Below are 20,385 nucleotides of genomic sequence, written 5' to 3'. Positions count from 1 at the left end.
GAGCCTGTGGCTAATAAAACTTCATTTAAACATGATAAAAACATAAAAACCTTCATGATTTCAGAGAAACAAAGTGACAACAAGGGTCGGCCGTGCGTCGTGTGCCATGGCGATCACAGGGTGTACGACTGCCCAGTCTTTAGAAAAATGTCAGTCGACGAGCGCTGGGCGCGGGCGTCCACCCTGAAGCTGTGCCATGTCTGCCTCCGACCGGACCACGAGACCCGCGCTTGCAAGTTAAACGGCTGTCGCGTATGTAAGAGACGACACAATACATACCTACACACCTCACCAACTAACACTTCTAATAGTGGAGCTAACATGGAACAGACAGTTCAGTCTACCGATAGTGCTAGGGTTAATGTAGCCTGCGCCTCCACTATGCTAACTTCTGACAGTGCAGAGGTGCATCACACCTTCACTGCTAATACTTTGCTTACCAATAGCGAAGCATTGCTCTCAACTGCTCTAATTGAAATAGTTAACCCTTTCAACAATAAAAAAGAAACTGTGAAGTGTCTGTTAGATAGCTGCTCACAGTCTAATTATCTTACTGAAGCATTAAGACAACGCTTGCAACTTGATCTTCAGCCTCTAACTGCCTCAAATGTTACAGGAATAGGAAATACGCCTCTGACCTATAAGCCTGTACGTTGTGCAGCTCATATTAAATCTAAATTAAGCGATTTCAATGCCAATCTTGACTTTCTAGTTTTAGACCAAATAACTGATCGCTTCCCACTAAAATATGTTGACGTTAGTCAACTTAATTTACCTGCTACTATGCAGCTTGCAGACCCAACCTTTAATGTGCCATCCCAAATTGATATGCTGTTGGGAGTGGAAATGTTTTGGTCAATTGTAACAGGTGCTGCAAAAACAATGCCAACGAGCAAGCGCACCTTCCTAATCCCATCTAAACTTGGGTGGCTAGTAGCTGGCCCGGTAGAGGGAGCCACTACACATGTAAATTCGGTAACCACACGTAGCCATCTTTGCTTAGCTGATCTGTCGGCCCAAATGACAAAGTTTTGGGAGACAGAGGAGCTGCCGTCAGAGGCGGACTCCATCAAAAATGGGAGTGAGTTCGACTCTCACCCCATAGAAAAACACTTTGTTGAAAATACCTATCGCCAATCTGACGGCAGGTTTGTAGTGCGTTTACCTTTAAAAGATACACCAGACTGCCTAGGCAACACATTCAACATAGCTAAAAAGCGCTTATTTAACTTAGAAAAGCGTTTTAGTAAACAGCCTGAGCTTAAATCAATGTATGTTGATTTCATAAATGAATATAGGGATTTAGGGCATCTGTCGGAGTCTAAGCAATGTTATACAGCCAACCACCTCCCTCATCACCCTGTGATGAAGGAGAGTGAATCTACTCGCTTAAGAACTGTGTTCAACGCTAGTTGCCCAACCTCCTCTGGTTATTCTATCAATGATATTCAGTTGGTAGGACCAAATATCCAAAACTCACTGTTTGAAATATTGCTTAGATTCCGTCAGTACAGGTATGTGCTCTCGGGTGACATAGAAAAACAATACAGGCAAATTTTAATGAATGAAATGGACAGAAACCTACAAGTGATTCTATGGCGCGAAGACGAGCACCTACCTATACGCTCTCTCACTTTAAATACAGTAACGTATGGCTTTGCGTCGGCGAGCTGGCTAGCGGCTCGCTGTTTGTGGCAGTTAGGGGCTGAGAGCAAGGATCCTTTGGTTAGGACCATTATACAAAATGATTTTTACTGTGATGACTTATTAACAGGCGCAGACTCTGAATCAGAGCTGCTTCATATACAGGCCGGCGTCTCACAGTCTTTAGCCTCTGGTTGTTTCAATTTGCGTAAATACCGTTCGAATTCAAACGCGTTACTAAAGTCAGATTTCATTAATCAAGATGATCATCTAGCTTTGAGTCAAGCTTGTCAAACACTTGGACTGGGGTGGCAACCCAGCCAAGATATATTAAACTTTTCAATTAAAAATGATCACTCTGATGAAACAATTACAAAACGAACAATTTTGTCTAAAACGTTCCAAGTATTTGATCCCTTAGGTCTTTTAAGCCTGTGCACAGTCAAACCTAAGATATTAATACAAACTTTGTGGAAAGAAGGCAAATCTTGGGACGAGCCAGTTTCGCCTGAAATACAGCGAATCTGGTCGCGATTTATAAAAAATTTGCATCACATTAAAGGACTCAGTATACCTAGATATGTATTGTGCGAGGCGCCCTCCACAATAGAACTACATTGCTTTTCTGACGCTGCAGAGACTGCATATGCAGCCTGCATTTATGTAAAAACTATTTCTGACTCGGGTGAACAACAAGTCCACCTGCTGTGTGCGAAAGACAGAATAGCTCCAATCCGGCGCACAACTATACCACGATTAGAATTAGCTGGGTGCTTGTTAGCAGCACAAACATATGCAGCCGTAGCAGGAGCCTGGAGACGTCCTGTCTCTCGCACAATATTCTGGACTGACTCTAGCTGCTGCCTGGCTTGGCTAAAGACAGACAGATCCAAACTTAAAACTTTTGTAGCAAACAGAGTAGCCGCTATAGCCAGTCTCACTCCGGGAGCTACCTGGAGACATGTACCTACAAAAGAAAATCCAAGTGATCTTGCAACGCGTGGTGTTGATCCACAGCATGTCTCTGGAAACGCTCTGTGGTGGAAGGGCCCCGAGTTTCTATTAAAGCCTGAAAATGAATGGCCAGAGCTAAATTCTGTCGAGCCGGAGGTCTTGCCAGAAATCAAAGTAATGTCTATGCTTACAAGCACAGACGATGGACCATCTGTCATTGATTTTAATAGATTTTCTAAATATAAAAGGCTACAACATGCTATGGCTTATGTGCGCCGTTTCATAAATAACTGTAAGCCCAGCCTGCCTAAATTAACTGGCTCGCTATCGCCACAAGAGCTTACAGACTCTTTGCATACTTTAGTTAAAATTGCACAACAGCAGTCATTTGCTTCTGAACTTGAAACGATGCGCAAAGGTCATAGGTTGAGTCCTAGATCACACATTATAACTCTGAACCCATTTTTGGACTCACAAGGTCTCTTGAGAGTCGGGGGAAGGCTAGATGCTTCAGATTGTAGTTACGAACAGAAGCATCCCATGTTATTACGTGCTAAACACACACTAACCAAACTCATTTTTACACATGAACACATACGTCTCTTACATGCAGGGCCACAGCTATTGCTATGCTCAGTACGGGACTTGATATGGCCAGTCGGGGGCAGAAACGTCGCAAGGAGCGCGGCCCACAATTGTGTCACTTGTAAAAGAATCGCTGGCCAAACTTTAAAAAATATAATGGGCAATTTACCAGCGCAGCGCATAAATGCTGATTTTCCATTCACGTCAACAGCTGTTGACTTTGCAGGTCCTTATTTAATAACAGATCGCCGTGGACGTGGATGTAAAATCACTAAATGTTATCTGTGTCTATTTATATGCTTAAGATATAAATGTGTTCATTTAGAAGCTGTTAGCGACCTGTCTAAAGATGCATTTGTGCTGGCACTCCGCAGATTTATCGCCAGGCGCGGCAGACCTGCGGAGCTGTTTTGTGATAATGGTAGAAACTTTGTAGCTGCAGCCAAAGAGATAAATGATTTTTTTAAGTTATATGAAAACGATATATCTGATTTTGCAGCTGGTCAAGGTATAAAATTTAAATTTGCACCAGCTTATGCTCCTAACTTTAATGGCTACGCGGAGGCCGGCATTAAAAGCGCCAAATTTCACCTCAAACGAGTTTTGGGCAAAACACACCTTACCTTTGAGGAACTTTCGTCTCTTTTTAGCCAAGTGGAGGCAATTTTGAACAGTAGGCCTCTCTGCCCACTCTCCTCCTCCCCTAATGACTTTTACCCCCTTACTCCCGGGCACTTTCTCATTTTTAGGCCGCTCACGTCGCTGCCGGCTCCGCCACTGCAAGACCGGAACCCGAACCGCCTGGACCGCTTCCTGAGGCTAGAACAGCTGCGGCAACACTTCTGGAAACGCTGGTCGACCGAGTTCGTGTCCCTACTGCAACAACGCTACAAGTGGCGCGAGAGGCAACGCGATCTACAGCTCGGAGAGCTCGTACTCATTAAGGAGGAAGGCTTGCCGCCTTTGCTATGGCGCATGGGCAGAGTCGTCAAACTATATAACGGAAAGGATGGCGTGCCGCGCGTAGCTGACATCAATACCGCTAGAGGGATAGTCAAGCGAGCACTCAACCGAATATGTCCGCTGCCTGTACAACAGAGAGAGTCCTGAAAGACCCTCGGCTTTCAGCGTCCCGGAGTATGTTAGCGCTGTTGGCAGCACCGCCACCTTCGAGCCAACCAATGATGTATTAGAACGCAGCCCTGCATCTCCAGGATGCCAACATGCACGGCGAGGTCAGCGGCCAACCAGAAAGCGCGATGCTGGCGCCAGAGTTTCGCCTATGCAACGCATCTCCAGGCAGCGCGCCGCAAGCATCACTCTCTTGCATTCTAACCACCGTACCCATCGCGCGTGTCCTAGACTTATAAAGAACCTTATATATTGTACTCATTGAATACCATTAAAAATGGTAATTTAACTTAACATTTGTTTTATTTAAATAGCGCCAAAAGGGCGCAAACAGTTATTATTCTGATTGACCGCTTTAGTTTTTAAAAGTCTAAAATATGGGTGTAATTTGGAACGGTACTCTGTAATAAAAGCAAACCAAATTAGTGATATTTTTATAATATCAATTTGAAATGGTTTTTCGAACAATTAGTAGGAACAGAGGGCCTACCGCGAACCACGTTCGACGTGTTACCTCCCTGTCACACTTACGTACGAATTTACAAGTGCGACAGAGAGGCAAAACTTCTTTCGTGGTTCGCGGTAGCCCTCCCGTGAGACTATTAGGTGTGCAGTTCCATGTTGCTTGTACGGCGGTCTTCACACAGGTGTCGCATCCGGTTGCCTTCTGGCCGCATAGCCAACATGCCAATCGCTTACTCTCCGTAGCGATCAAAGCAACTGTCACTGTCGCACTAATATGGCAGGGTGATAGACACAAGGCGATTCGATAGCGAAGCGCAAGCGATTGTCAGTTTGGCTAGGCCGCCGGTTTAAATTAATTTTCGCGATCATATATCTATTGTGATATATATAAAGTCGTAGCGTCGTAGGCCTCGCACAGGAGCGGCGCGACAGTATCTCACCCGCGAGATAGACTACCCGTCCTACTCTAATTAATACAGTTCGAAAGAAACGGACCGGTTACGCTGCGTCTTACTAAGCGATCATCAACTCGCGAACGCGTCGCGACGCGGCGCGGCGCGGCGGGTCCAAGGCGTTCACGTTCGCAACGAGATCGCCCACGTAGGACACTTCTACAGGTATCAAAGGATTGATTCACCCCGCGCCGCGTCGCTTCGCTTCGCGTTCACGTGTTGTTCGCCTACGTAGTACGCTGCGTTACAGTTAGAAAATAGTTATTTGTACAACAAGAGATCAAAGTTTGATATTTCTTCGAGTGCTTATTTTGAGTCCCGTGCAAGCGAAAGATTCTATACTAGATTCACGAGCGTAGCGAGTGAATCTAATTTAGAATCTTGAGCGTAGTAAGGGACTCAAAAGCGCACGAGATGTAAATAACTTTGATCTCGTGTAGTTCACAAAACTTTTCACCTCAGCAGTGAGAACATATTAGAGAACCCGAAAAATGTATTCCTTCTTCATCACTTACCTCTATTCACTCATGTTTTCTTATTTTATACCAACAATTAAGTTTTCACCTCAGCAGCTCGAACAAGGGTACTTTGCTACTTAAAAACAGTGAGCAAAATCGCATTTTGCTCATTTTGTCTCACTCAGTGAGCAAAATGCGATTTTGCTCACTGTTTTTAAGCAGCAAATTACCCTTGTTCGAGCTGCTGAGGTGAAAAAATAATCATACATATCAGGGCAGCCTAGCTAAGATGACAATTGCACATCGACAAACACCCGACGAATAGAAAAATGTATCGGGATGACTAATGCTACAAAAAGTCACGTGACTATTTCCATACATTATTTAAGTTTCGATCACGTATTCTATCAACGATTGCCATCTTGGCTAGACCCCCAGTACCTACTTAAAGTTTAAAAAAATCTGAGCTAATATAAACCCAAAATGTTGGCAGCTAAGAATCAAATTTCTTTACCTGCACCTCAATCACGCTGGATAAGTCCACGTACGCCAGGGCTGCGGCTCACTTTTCACAGAAAAACTACAGGTTTTTTAAACTGGTCACACTTTTAATTTTTTTATCTCATTGTATGTTTTTATATTTCGACTGTGCAAGGAGAGATGTTTTGACTGTAGAAAAGTCTCGAGATCTTTAAGTGAGAGAAAGTTTTCTGTTTCAGTTTTCATGTGTAGACGTGACGTAGAGGTACTACATATTCTACCACAGAGTATATAGTATGTAGTTGTAGTAGTTGTAGTACTAGTGATGTAGGTGCAATACATATAATACTAAGTACTACAATATCGGTTTATTTTTTTCAAACGCGTAACTACGCGTTGAAACTTCAACACGTGCTACAATTAGTTATCAGTTTATTTGATAGATATTCAATTGGAACGTGCTCCCAATTAACAGTACCTAACGAGATTGATCTTTAATAGTTAAATAATTCAATCTGCACTAACGTTGATTCGAGCAATTAACTCCTATGAAACCGTTACTTATGAAAACTGTTAAAAACTTGATTAGAACTTTTTAATTTAAGGCTTCTACAGACCTTGCAACAAATGACATGCGATTTGCACGATCAAATTTGAAAGAAAAAAAAATGACATGCGATTTTCACGATCAAATTTGAAAGAAAAAAAATGACATGCGATTTTAGATAATTGCTGGCTAAGTAGGAGCAACGAATTCAATCGATCGATCAAATGACACAATGTATTGCAAATCGCATGCGATTATCGGTGGCGTTTGGAACCTAAGGAACAAATTGAAAATTTTAAATGAGAACCAAGAATTCAAATTTTCAAAACAAACAGTAACACAGTATTCTCCCGCAAAACCCAATGTTGCCAGATTGAAAACCGCAAATAATCTCAAGTACTACGGGTACGAAGTTTGAAAAGTAAAGTAGCACTTTCGATATCCCGCCAAAAATGTTGCCAGTGCAAAAACGGATTGCAACCGCGCGCGCCGCGGGTCCGTAGCCGACTGCCGAGGGCGGACCCTCGGGGTACCATGTGTTCTCGACGACCTTACGCCCTGACCTTTGTAGTTTGCGCTACTAGTGTTTTAATATCGAGATATTGTGACTGTGACTTTACTATTTTTATTACTTTTCGAGGATCAGTAATATTTAGTAGTAGTAGTAGTAAATCACTTTATTGTACAAAAACAGGTTCACATGAAATTCACATAAATTTAGGTACAACGGCGAACTTATCCCTATAAGGGATCTCTTCCAGCTAACCTTATAGATATTTATAGAGCTAGCTTTAAAAAGTAAGAAATAGAAAATCTAACCATCAATCACAAATGGGCTGAAATTATCAGAAATTGAGCACTGAAGTATCTAGAGTTTCGGAATAAATTACGATATTGTCTATGTATTGTATGGCACCTGTTTTCTAACGAAAAAACCAGATTATGAGACATTGAACAAAATGAATCAAACTAAAATTCAATAAAAAATTGTAAAGTGTTATTTATTTGATTGGAATTCATAATACCGTTGTATGTACCTATGCATAATGTGTACTTACGGCGGTAGTGTGTTAAGGCTTAGATAAATTATTAACGCGTTAAAATTCAGAGGTGTTATAATTAATTAAATCAAACTTAACCATTTAATGATAGGCTCTGTCGCTGCCCTCGTTAGAATCAAATTACCTTACTTATAAAAACAAAGATTTAATGGAACTTATATTTTACTCATCTCATCTTCCTCGCGTTGTCCCGGCATTTTGCCACGGCTCATGGGAGCCTGGGGTCCGCTTGGCAACTAATCCCAGGAATTGGCGTGGGCACTAGTTTTTACGAACTGAAACTTATCAGAATCTCTCTTATATTCATTTAGATAAGAGATCTTCCACAGTTTTAGCCAGCGTCGGTGACCAGGCGGCCTAGCCAAGGTGACAATCGCTATCGCTTCGCCATCGCCATCGAATCGCCTTGTGTCGCTCTATCACTCTTCCATATTAGTGTGACAGTGACAGTTGCGTTTTGTTCGCTACGGAGCGTTAGCGATTGGCATTAGGGAATGCTCCCGGTCCGGTACTGAGTTTGTATGGCGAGAACTGGGAATTGCCGGTTCCGGTACTGTATTTGTATAGAAAACCAGTACCGGGAGCACTCCCTAATTGGCATGTTGTCTACGGGGCCTGTCCTCTCGAGTAACTCGCAAGTATTTCCCTTCGAGTTCCACTGGTAGCTCGCCCCTCCCTCTATTAATTAGTAGGTATTGCCGCGCGCCGATTGGCGACTATCCAGCCGTGGATTAGGACGCCAGTGAAGAAATGACTTATGTCAAATAGAAACAGTTGGGTGTTAGCCATTTTTGACCTGGTACGGTGATTGAGCTTTATGTATTGGTCAAAGTTAGAAGTAGCCGAATAATTATGTACTAACTCTGTCTATGATAATATTGTTAATAAAAATAAGGATGATGACACATGTTGAATGTTATAACAAAATTTAGTTAAATATGTATAGAATAGAAAAAAATATCTTTTTTGGTCACATGTTGGTGTACAGAGTGTAAATAGAAAAATTAGCATTTTCTCACAATAATTTGGACGCAAAAAATGGAAATGAAAAAAATGGCACAACCTCAACGTTTGGTACGAGGCCGAGGCTATATTTCTCGTGTTTAAATAGTGTGTACCTACAATGAATACTTAAAACATATACATAACGACACTTAATTCATATCCAATAAAAAATCCTTGTTTCGCAAATGAACTTTTCATTTACATCTGGCAACACTCCCCTAACGTTCGGATCTGTCAATTGATTCAGTTTGGGCAATATCCGCCAGTCACCCTTCCCGGGGCTATGGGGCAAAGTAAATAAGGGAAATTGTACATAAAGATGTATTTAAGTATATAGGAAGAAAGATGTGCCATGTACCTAATGAGACCTGTGAATTAGACTAAGCTAAATCTAGCTAGGGGCGCTAGGGGGCGCCATAAGCCTTCAGTATGTACTTGGAGAAATTCGACCTATGCCGCTGTGGCCCGGTGGCCGAATGGCACAGGCACCACCGCGATAGCAGAGGACGCTAGTTCGATTCCAGCCTGGGGCACTTTTTCTTAGTACATGACATTTAAAGTTTATAAGCTAAATCTAAAGATTAGACCAAGATAAGTCTGCAACGATTTTGATAGCACACGCAGTGCAACTGTTATTTTAAACGTCAAACTTCTATGAAATTATGAACATTATTGAGTCTTATTCTTTCTAGTCTAGTTCTTTTATGACGAATAAATAATAACCTACTTATTTCTATTTATTGTCACTTACAATTCGCACTCAAAACATTTCAACCTCCTGTTACTCTTGAATTAAATTTCGAACTTCATTAGACAAATAGAATTCATATTTCCGTCCGAAAGGTTGGCAACATGCGACCCCCCGCTTCTAGCCTCAGGCTACACGACCAATAGGCGCGCGTTCTTTATTTAAAAATTCAAACTGCTTCTGCTACAATGGATTTTCATTTTTCTTTCCATTGAGTAGTTTTACATTCTAATTGGCCAGTGCTCGTTTGTTTTTTTTTTAAATATTATTATTAAAAATCCTTCTGGTGCAATGTAGTACAACTTTACTGACTTCCGTGAGGTTATTCAACACTTGTTTTTTTTGAAGTGAAAACTTCTTTAGCGGCGCTGGGCACTTTTTGAGGTGGAAAAAAAATGATAAACTCGAGACAGCGTAAGGCGATCACGTGACCGTAAGGACCGTAAAGACCGTAAGGACCGTAAGGACCACATGACCACTTATTCTATATGGCATTTAAATCAATAAAGAAAAACTCAATGACAATTCAATAAAGCTACATCTTGATAAAATCGCTAATAAAAGTGAACTCTAGTACTGGTAAATAAAACTCAAAATACCATGACTAAATATATTTAGATGCGAGGTCTGCAAGGTAACTTTACAATTTCTATTCGAATTTTAAACAATTAACGCTACAAATTTGAATTTCGAATTTTAAACACCAGCAATTTCGGAACTAAAGTTTTTCAATAGAAAGGAGGATGGGTCAATTATACATAGTGCTGCAGACAGCGTGCAGCGTAAGGCCCCATTCGCACGGCAGCTTTTTCAACGCGCGTTAAAAAAGCGTTTGAATGACACACATGGATACATGTGTATTTATTTTGTCTGAATTTTGTCCCTATGTACACTGAAATAATATCTTTACTAAAAATGGGTTGGTACTCGAAATGTGACCGTAACCGTAACCGTGACCGTAAGACGGACACGTGACCTGATCGAAAAACTGTTACATGTAATGTCATTGAGTTTTTCTTTATTGATTTAAATGCCATCTAGTGAGTTTCGCTCTAACTGGTATTAATATAACTCGAGTACTAACAGTGATGTGCTTAGGGGTTTCAAGTAATTAACGCTAACGCTAGATGGCGTTAACCTCAATTATACATAGTGCATTTTGCACTAGTCATTGAGTTTTCACTTCTGTCGGCACTCCCGGAGTGCAACCCGTTGTTTTTTTTTACTTTTTATTGAATTTGGAACTCTTTGTTATGCAAGTATTTGGTCGAGTATTTGGTTGTGTATGTGTACTTTGTAGTTTAATTTTAAACTTCATAGAAGTAATCACACCTGATATCATAAAACTTTTTGTGTAATTTATACGGCAATCATAATTACTCGAATTCTCGCACTCATTTTCAGGTTATTAATACTAATTAATATTTACACAATGGCCGTTTAAAGCTTTAAAGGAGGTTTTTATAGCGCTTGATTAATTTCCGAGTACCTCCGGCAAAAGCGGGTCACAAATGACGAGTTATAATTACGTCCAAAAGATTCATTTTCCTGTCTTACGAAACAAATCGGGTTTTAAGTTAGTTTCACCTGCTGATATCTTTTGGCACTGAATAAATAATATGTAGTACCACTGGTACTGTACCAGTATATTCTCTCGCCCTAGTATAGTCACCTGCAATAACATGTTACTCTTCGAAGGCCGCAAAAATATGTGCCACGCTTATGGCTCTACAAATAAGATCGAGTCAATTATTTTTGCGGACATCGTTGTGTAACATATTATTGCAGGTTCAATTTTAGTAAGTTGGACATACATAGCTGGATATGTACATTATGTACGCTATCTACAACCACATGCGATTTGTTTTAAGGTCTGTAGAAGCTTTTATCTTTACTTTACCGTATTATGCATTTATTTTTACCCTACCATATAGGTATAACATTATATAACAAAATTTAACACATACTGAATGAACATACACATTGCGAGTATCAATCAACACAGTATCACATCGGAATCCACTGATCGTCTCTTGTTTTCGCCGGGCCGCATTCCCGCGATATTCCGCAAAAACAGGTTAATTACGAAATTTTGAAAAAGGAACGCAATGTGCAGCGGCCGTTACTTCGCGGAAGAGCGTGATTGATTCGCCGTTCGGCTTTCGCTGGCAACACTAGCTTCTGTATGTTTTTTTTAATTACATAATATTTAATAATAGTTTTTTGGCCAAGAGGATGATTGGGTTGATATACTGGGTCAACCAAATCTTGTCAGTAAATAGGAATAAAAAAACTATACTCATCCTTTTCTTTTGGGTGCTAGTACTAGTGTTAGACAAAGATGTATGATTCTCTCTGTCTATGTTTGAAATCAAACAGACCTTTGACACACTATTATTAAGTTGCGTTGCGTTGTTTATTTAGATTATAAAAAGATGTTGTAATATCTGCAAACAAATATTTTGCATAAGATTAGGTACTTACTTAGGTAGTTTCTTGGCGGAATAGAGGATACCTACTACTGTCTATTTATCATGGTAACTGAGGACCTACTGCAAAAACGAAAATTGATATTTCTTTATCTGTCTTTCTATCTAAAATTTCGGACGGGCAGAGGGTCTACCGCGAACCACGTTCGACGTGTTGCCTCTCTGTCATACTTACGTACGAATTTACAAGTGCGACAGAGAAGCAACTCAGAGGGTATAGGCCCTCAGATACGTAGTGACTTGTTGACTACGTAATTCGTTTTTAAAGGTATTTTACCAGCTTATTCTTTCATCTCTTAAAATATCTAATTAGAGTAATTATTAGCATCAAATCTTTTGACCCATTAAGACCATTAAGTGAAGCGATTTAAGATATATTACGCTGTTCCGGTATTACGAAAATCCCATAGCATATCAACTTCCTTACGTCATACGGAATAAAGCCGAATTTGCGATGACAACCGAGATACGGCGTTGTCAAAGTTGTCATCTGTCAACATTGATTGTGACGTTCGGGTCGGGCAAGTAGATCAACTTTCTACATACGGACAAACGGGTCTTGTTATATATGTATGAGGCTGCGTAATGCCAAGTTTTTTCTAATCTTTTCGGGCCTAGCAATGAGAATCGTTTATTATTATGGGGCTGGCGGTACACCGCTAAATTCTGTAAAAGTTGCAAATGGTGTTAAAGGTATGAAATTCGGTACGATTGATCTTTAGGACATTTGAATCAATTTGACCCAAAAAAACGAGAGGAGTTATGACGTCATGTTTTTTTTTGTATAAAATTAAAAAAAAAAGTTTAGAAACCAATCGTGTGTGGTATCAAACGAAAGGGCTTTCTGAGCCGATTCTAAAAATATCACATCATTACATTTCAGTCCTTTTTTAGGGTTCCGTACCCAGAATAAAATAAAGATTTAAGTGGGGCTCCCATACAACAAACGTGATTTTTGACCGAAGTTAAGCAACGTCGGGCGGGGTCAGTACTTGGATGGGTGTCCTTTTTTTGCTTGTTTTGCTCTATTTTTTGTTGATGGTGCGGAACCCTCCGTGCGCGAGTCCGACTCGTACTTGGCCGGTTTTTTATTGATATATATCGTTGTCTAAGTACCCACAACACAAGCGTTATAGAGCTTACTGTGGGATTTAGTAAATTTGTGTAATTAATGTCATATAATTTATTAATTATTTATATTTATTTGCGGCGGGTTCGCGTGGCTTAATATTTAGATTTTTGGGTTTTATCATGTCATTGTATCACTTATATGTAAATGTTGGATTATCATAATGCAACATTGTACCTCACATTTCGACGTACGCGGTTAACGGAATTGTCATATTTACATTACCACCTACGCTTAAAAAAACTTCCAATCACATTCTTGGCGTAACGGAAAATGATATACTGCTATACTATCTATCAAATAGTTGCCATACCTAAAAAATACAATGGACGTATTCCGAATGAACTGGCCATATATTATTATTATTATTATTCGGCCAAATGGTTTGTTAAGTGTGGTAACACTGGTTCTCGTAAAAATCTCATGAGTGCGTTGTTTCATTCAGTTTCATTGCACATGAGAAAGCTAGGCATAAAGGCGTCCTTAATGCCTCGTGGTATTCTCTACCAGTCCACTTTAGGGTACAGAATGGTTTAAAAATGTGTGCATGCAAAATCGGCTGGTTGTGAAGTAAAGGATGACTCGCGTTAGACCGGGCCGTGTCCGGGCCGGATTTTCCGGCGCTTGCTTTTCTATGACAATGACAGGTGATCACGTGATGCTTTCCATAGAAAACGAAGCTCCTGAAACTCCGGCCCGGACACGGCCCGTTCTAAGGTGAGTCATCCTTAACTGGCCCGGTAGACAACATGCCAATCTCTAATGGCTCCTCTACACGATGGGCCAGCGCCGGCCACTCCAAGGGACGCATTTATGCGTTAGAGGGAGCAAGTGATATTGCTATCTCATTCTGCCGTATGGCTGCGTCCCTTGGAGTGGCCGGCGCTGGCCCATCATGTAGAGGAGCCATAACGCTACGTAGCGAACGAAACGCAACTGTCACTGTCACACTAATATGGAAGAGTGACAGAGAGACACAAAGCGATTCGATGGCGAAGCGCAAGCGATCGTCACTTTGGCTAGGCCGCCTGGCCGCGTAGCCATCATGCCAATCGCTAACGCTACGTAGCGAACAAACGCAACTGTCACTATCACACTAATATGGAAGAGTGACAGAGAGACACAAAGCGATTCGATGGCGAATCGCAAGCGATGGTCACCTTGGCTATGCGTTCTATCTTAGCGGCGTAGTGACCTTGTGTTCTTTAGGTCCACGGGACCGCGGGCGACACGCAGTCGATACCGCATCGGATCGAGAACCGCCCGTACCGCCGCGTTGTGAAACTGTCGAGTACGCATGCGTGGGCGGCTCGTTCAAAACTAGTTATTACGTCACGGCTAGAACAATCGTACAGTAGGTATGGCGTGTTCTTAATAGCTATCACTATCACCGGGGGGGTCTTTGGACGTCTGTATCTTTGGCTGATCTTGATTCGTTAGGATCGTTAGCAAGGGCTTATCTAGGGGAGGGAGGTAGGTCACGGAGGTCATGCCATTCAATTGCCGCAGCGAAGGTGTTAAGGGAGCTTTTTTTAGGGTTCCGTACCAAAAAGGTACAAAAGGAACCCTTATGGTGCGACTCTGTCCGTCCGTCCGTCTGTCTGTCACATTGCTAAATATCTCGAGAACTGCTGAAGCTATAGATTAGAAGCCTCAGGGGCTTTGTTCGCCGTCATATTTTTTTAATGTAGGTAAGTTTTTGGGTTAAAAGAAAATAAAAATTGGAATGGTTATTTTTACCAGGGACCACCATGTTTGTATGTACCTATTTGTATTGGTATTTACCTAGCTACATTGTAACGAATGAGGCCATAAAAGTCGACACACATCCGACCGTTCATTTTTATTTCGTCATGTGCATACAATGAATTAGAATAACTATAGATGTCTGACTAGAGCCCCACTGGAATTGTGCCGCGCCACAGAATAAATAATAGTACTAATTACAGAAGACTCACTCTCTAACAAAACGCGTCTGTTACGATCAGCACAGATAAGGCCGCTAGGTGGCGACAGGGCCACGCGCGGCTTATGGCTTTCCCAAAAATTGGGGCCGAACGGATGTACTTTTATCTACCTGTAGCAAAGCGACGAAATCGCGGAGTGAGACACGCCTGGCCGCACGAGAATCAATTGTACAGCAGGCATGTTGACAACGTCTAAAGTGGAGTCCAGAAGAGACAATTTTTCGCCAATCTGATGAAATTTTCCGACCGAATCAGGCCGTGCGGACACAAACACCAATTTGATTCCCCGATCAAATCAGCAGGTGCGGACACAAAAATGCCAATTTTCTAAGTAAGTATCTATGGAATGCAAATTGGTGATTAAATTTGTGTACGTGTGGACGCTAGATGAGATTGGCGCCAATTATTTTCCTGATCAACCTGCCGTCATATAGCGGCCGTCTCCATACAAAATACTAGTCCATCCATATTTAGCCGTATTATTTTGTACCTATCGAGACGGCCGCTATATGGCGGCACCGCTATCCTAAGGAAAACATATCTTATCACCGTGGGTTTCGCATATAGAATTTGTTTTAGACAGTCAAAATCTAAAGAAAAAGTGACCAAACCCACCGGTGGCCGGAGCGGCCAAGGTGTTCACAATATCTGTACACGCACTCTAACGCCCTGACAATAGAGGCGTGTTCAGATATTGTGAGCGCCTTAGCCGTTCCGATATATCTGACGGCGACTGTACCGAGAGTGCAGTGTGCATAGCTAAGCCACATTTACTGATTATTTTGGTTTTCCCAATAGTAACAATCAGGATGCCATGTCCATCACAGCAAATAGTTATAGATCTTCATTTTCGATCGTGATCTATTGTCAATGTGCAATCGTGCGCCGGCGCCGCTGATCATAAGATCATAACTAACTGATCGAGTCGAATTTTGGGAGATCCGGTTTTCGGAAAAAGCAAGACAATGTGAAACTCAGATTTCTTAAAAGTAGTGTATATGTTTATTCACCACATCACTTCTTCGTTTTATACTTCAATAACTGATGAGATAGTTACATTTGGTCCACTAGAGTGGCATATTAATATGATGCTAATTTTAACTTTAAATCTATTTGAAGGGAAAATATTTAATGTTTTACAGTTAATATTTTCCTCACATTGGTGTAGGCATTGGTGACAATTGCAACTGTCTAGCTATCACGTTTCATGAGATACTGCCTGGTGACAGACAGACAGACGGACCATGGAGTCTATTAGACTCCACTGTCCGTCTGTCTGTCCGTCTGTCCCGTTTTTACCCTTTGGAACCCTAGGAATGTTTCACTCGGGAGCAAAGTTTATTTAACCCTCGTGCCTTGAAACCCTCGCAACGCTCAGTATTTCACAATTTCGAACCACACGCCGCCTTGTGACTCTTGTGAGACAAATAGGTAACTATTTATTTGTTTTGTTTTATTTGTGTTCAACTCTTGCGGGCTTACAGGCTATTAAAGGGCTTCCTGGCTTACTGGTTGTTAAAACAACCTTTGGGCTGTGGTAAGTTTATCAAGGAAGGTGTAAGCTTGTGCCTCCGATAGTACCTATGTAAAAAAAAAAGTTATACAAATATGACTGTCAATCCGGGACTGTGAGAAAAAAACCGGCCAAGTGCGAGTCGGACTCGCGCACGGAGGGTTCCGCACCATCAACAAAAAATAGAGCAAAACAAAAGCAAAAAAAACAAGCAAAAAAACGGTCACCCATCCAAGTACTGACCTCGCCCGACGTTACTTAACTTCGGTCAAAAATTACGTTTGTTGTATGGAAGCCCCGCTTAAATCTTTATTTTATTCTGTTTTTAGTATTTGTTGTTATAGCGGCAACAGAAATACATCATCTGTGAAAATTTCAACTGTCTAGCTATCACGGTTCGTGAGATACAGCCTGGTGACAGACGGACGGACAGCGGAGTCTTAGTAATAGGGTCCCGTTTTTACCCTTTGGGTACGGAACCCTAAAAACCGAAAAAAAGTATCGCAACTTTATAATCAGACTTCGATTTAACGCAAGTGCCTTCACACTCAGTGACACAAAAACACAACCTGACGACTGACACATTTACGACAGTTCATCGACCTCACGGACACACACATTCGCATATCAATAAAATGTATAAAAACCTCGCTATGTTTATTGTGAGATTGATTATGACAAGTTCTTGGAGTAATATATGTAAGTAGCTAAAAAGTTACTAGTAGGTATACTAAGGTACAGTCACCTGCAATAATATATGTCACTCTTAGAAGGCCGGAAAAATATGTGACAGGCTCTTATGGCTCTACAAATTCGTTATAAATGTCATATATTGATGCAGGTGACTGTACCTAACTTGTTACTTACATAGCCCAAAACCGATTCCGACGTTGTATTAGGGAGTAAAAAAATTGTGTTATGTAATTTTGTGTTTGTTTTTAAATTCGGGACCAGGGTGCCTAGCCAAGATGACAATCGTTTGCGCTACGCATACGAAACGCTTTGAGTCTCTCTATCACTCTTCCTTAATAGTGAGACAGAGACATAAGCGTTTCGTTCGCTACGGGGCGTAAACGATTGGTATCTTATCTAAGCACCCTGAAAAGATAAAACTTTCGCTAAGTATTTACATTTATATCCGTAAATGACAGTTTGTGTATGCTCTAATATGCTCATGGATCGTATAAGTAATTTTTCACCACACCAACTGGTAAAGGGTCCCTTGAGTGTTCAAAGACTGATAGCAAAGTTGCATTTTATTCACATGTGAGGCAAAATAATCAAATGCAAATTATGAGTTGTTTTCTTATGTTTGCTGGTAGAATTGACTTTTAAATGATGACTTTGAATGATAAATATTTAATAACATTCATTAGAATGTTATTAAATATTTTACAGTTAATATTCTTCGGGTTGGTGTGATGAAAAATGTTGTGTTTCACTCGGGGGCAAATTTTGTTTAACTCTCGTGCTTTGAAACCCTCGCAACGCTCAAGATTCTATTTCGCTCTCTGTTAGCACGAGCGGTTAAACAACAACTTTGCCCCCTTGTAAAACAACTAAAGTAAAATGTCATTTAATAGAACTTGCTAACTATGTAAACAAAAGTTACTAGTAATTTGACATTCAGAGTCAATTTTAGTATGGCGGTTTGTTTACATAGTTAGCATGTTCTATTGAATGACACTTTAGGTGCCTGTATCCTACAGAAAACCGTACCCGCAAAAAACTGGACGTTAGTGGGAAAGAGCTTTCACTTAATAGCCCAAAACCGATTCCGACGTTGTTTTTGTAAAAAGCTTTTATTTTTATATCCTTAAGTGACAGTTTGTGTATGCTCACGGATCGTATATCTGATTTACGAACAAGCGTCGATATTGAGATGGTTAAAATAAAAACCTAAAAGTTCAGTGATCCACTATCCTCTTAACTGTTTCACAAATGACAGCAAATAAAGCTGTTCGAGATAAGCACCCGTGACATTATAAACATACATATTTATGGATGTAAATGGGTGTAATTGTGTAATAATGCGCTTGGGTGATATTTTCGGTGTTTCTCACGATCTTATTTCACGCATTTATCGGGTTTATTGAACAAATATTTATGTTATGCAATAAAAGTAAGTGTGAATATAAACTTTTTGTTGACATATCTGGGGTGATCTAGATCGAACCTTGCTTGGCACCGAGTCATGATAACCATTTTCAAAATTTCTGGTATGAAAGCAGTAGCGGATATATTGGGGAGGACGCTAAGGTGCTCAAGAGCCCCCTAATAGGAGAGGGCTAAAGGGCACCACAAAGGGAATTCACGAGTTCCTAAACCTTAAATCATTATAATTTTACTTATCTGAAGTGTGCCACTAATATCAGATCCTGAATTGCTGACTTGACTACGTATGTCTAAAGTTATTATCCGTTAATAAAACAGAGAATTTTTTGAAGTGAGGTCAATGTGGCTAATTCCGTCATAGAGGGGCTATTCCGCCCGTCCACGAGCATATATTTCTTTGATTTTCAATCGTAGCAGGCGTATCTCACTCCGCGATTTCGTCGCTTTGCTACAGGTAGCTAAAAGTACATCCGTTCCGGGCCCAATTTTGGGGAAAGCCATAAGCCGCGCGTGGCGCTGTCGCCACCTAGCAGCTATATCTGTGCTGATCGTAACAGACGCGTTTTGTTAGAGAGTGAGTCTTCTGTACTTAGTACTATTATTTATTCTGTGATCGTAGGAAAAAAAAGCCATTTGCCGTTGATTGCTGAAACTAAAACGATGGATTTATCAATTTGGTCGTTAAAAAAATCTGCACATGATTTTAAAAGCTCCGTGTTTACTATCGCCGCCGCACGTCAGTACGCGACTCGCGGTTGATAAATTAACATTTTCTTTATTACATCCACGGTGCTCCGAGCCGACATTTTATGTGAATTCGGCGGTGTCATTATCGGCAAAGGGTAAAGGGTACAGCAAATCGGACACGGCGCGGCGCGGCGCAGGTGGTAAAAGTAAGAGTGCAGTTCTTAACAGAGAGTTCTGGAGAAATATTATTTCTTTATGGTTCTGGCTAAAGAAATTGATGGCGGTTTAAATGGACATAAGATATACCTATATTGTTTGAAATAATGTGACTTAATATATAAGTAAGTATAGTTTGTCAAAGGATTGTCTCATTTCAAACAATTTGGTTTGACCAACTATATCTAAGTAAATATTCTTTATTGTGCACCATAAAGTAAAAATATATACAGAAAGTTAAATACGAGCTTAAGACTAAATAGGTAACAACAGGCGGTCTTATCTCTAAAAAGCGATCTCCTCCAGACAGCCTGCATATACATAGATATACATAGATAGATAGATAGATGGCACACCTCAGTAAAAGATACAGCTTAAAGAAAAAGCGACGAAAGAGCTTGTAGAAGTAGTACACGGTTTTCCCTTATAGACGGTCTTCGCCACATTGACCTTAATCTATGAAAATTGACAATACCTAGGTATGTACAATATATTTTATGATGTTTAATATTACCTTCTCAATAGGGTATTACTGTATTTAAAATAAATAAAATGACACTATGCATGAAATAGTGCAAGAAGATTAATAGAGAAATGTAGACAGTAATAGGTAGTTATTTTTAGACACAATTTTTATTTTAAAACCCTTATAAAACTACAAAGAGTAGGTAATTTGATTGTGACGTCATATGCTAGTGTTTCATATAAATGCCATAGTAGCAAAAACGTTTTGACAGTT

General features: G+C 40.7%; 2 protein-coding genes across 2 annotated transcripts in view; one reads left to right on the top strand and one right to left on the bottom strand.

Moving 5' to 3' along the window:
* The window catches only part of LOC134657877 (transcription factor AP-2-epsilon), an 85,116-nt gene that overhangs the window by 33,159 nt on the left and 31,572 nt on the right, over positions 1–20,385 (bottom strand). The gene's annotated exons all lie outside the window — the stretch shown is intronic.
* Positions 3,340–4,329, top strand: LOC134658131 (uncharacterized). Its single transcript, XM_063513738.1, has 2 exons — positions 3,340–3,409; positions 3,509–4,329. Exons 1-2 carry the CDS (start codon positions 3,340–3,342, stop codon positions 4,291–4,293), a joined length of 855 nt encoding a protein of 284 aa, XP_063369808.1. The 3' UTR covers positions 4,294–4,329.

This window comes from Cydia amplana, chromosome 21 (assembly GCF_948474715.1).
Source record: "Cydia amplana chromosome 21, ilCydAmpl1.1, whole genome shotgun sequence".
Taxonomy (NCBI): Eukaryota; Metazoa; Arthropoda; class Insecta; order Lepidoptera; family Tortricidae; genus Cydia; species Cydia amplana.
Note: the sequence above shows the minus strand (reverse complement) of the source record. Positions and strands in the feature narration are given on the sequence as shown.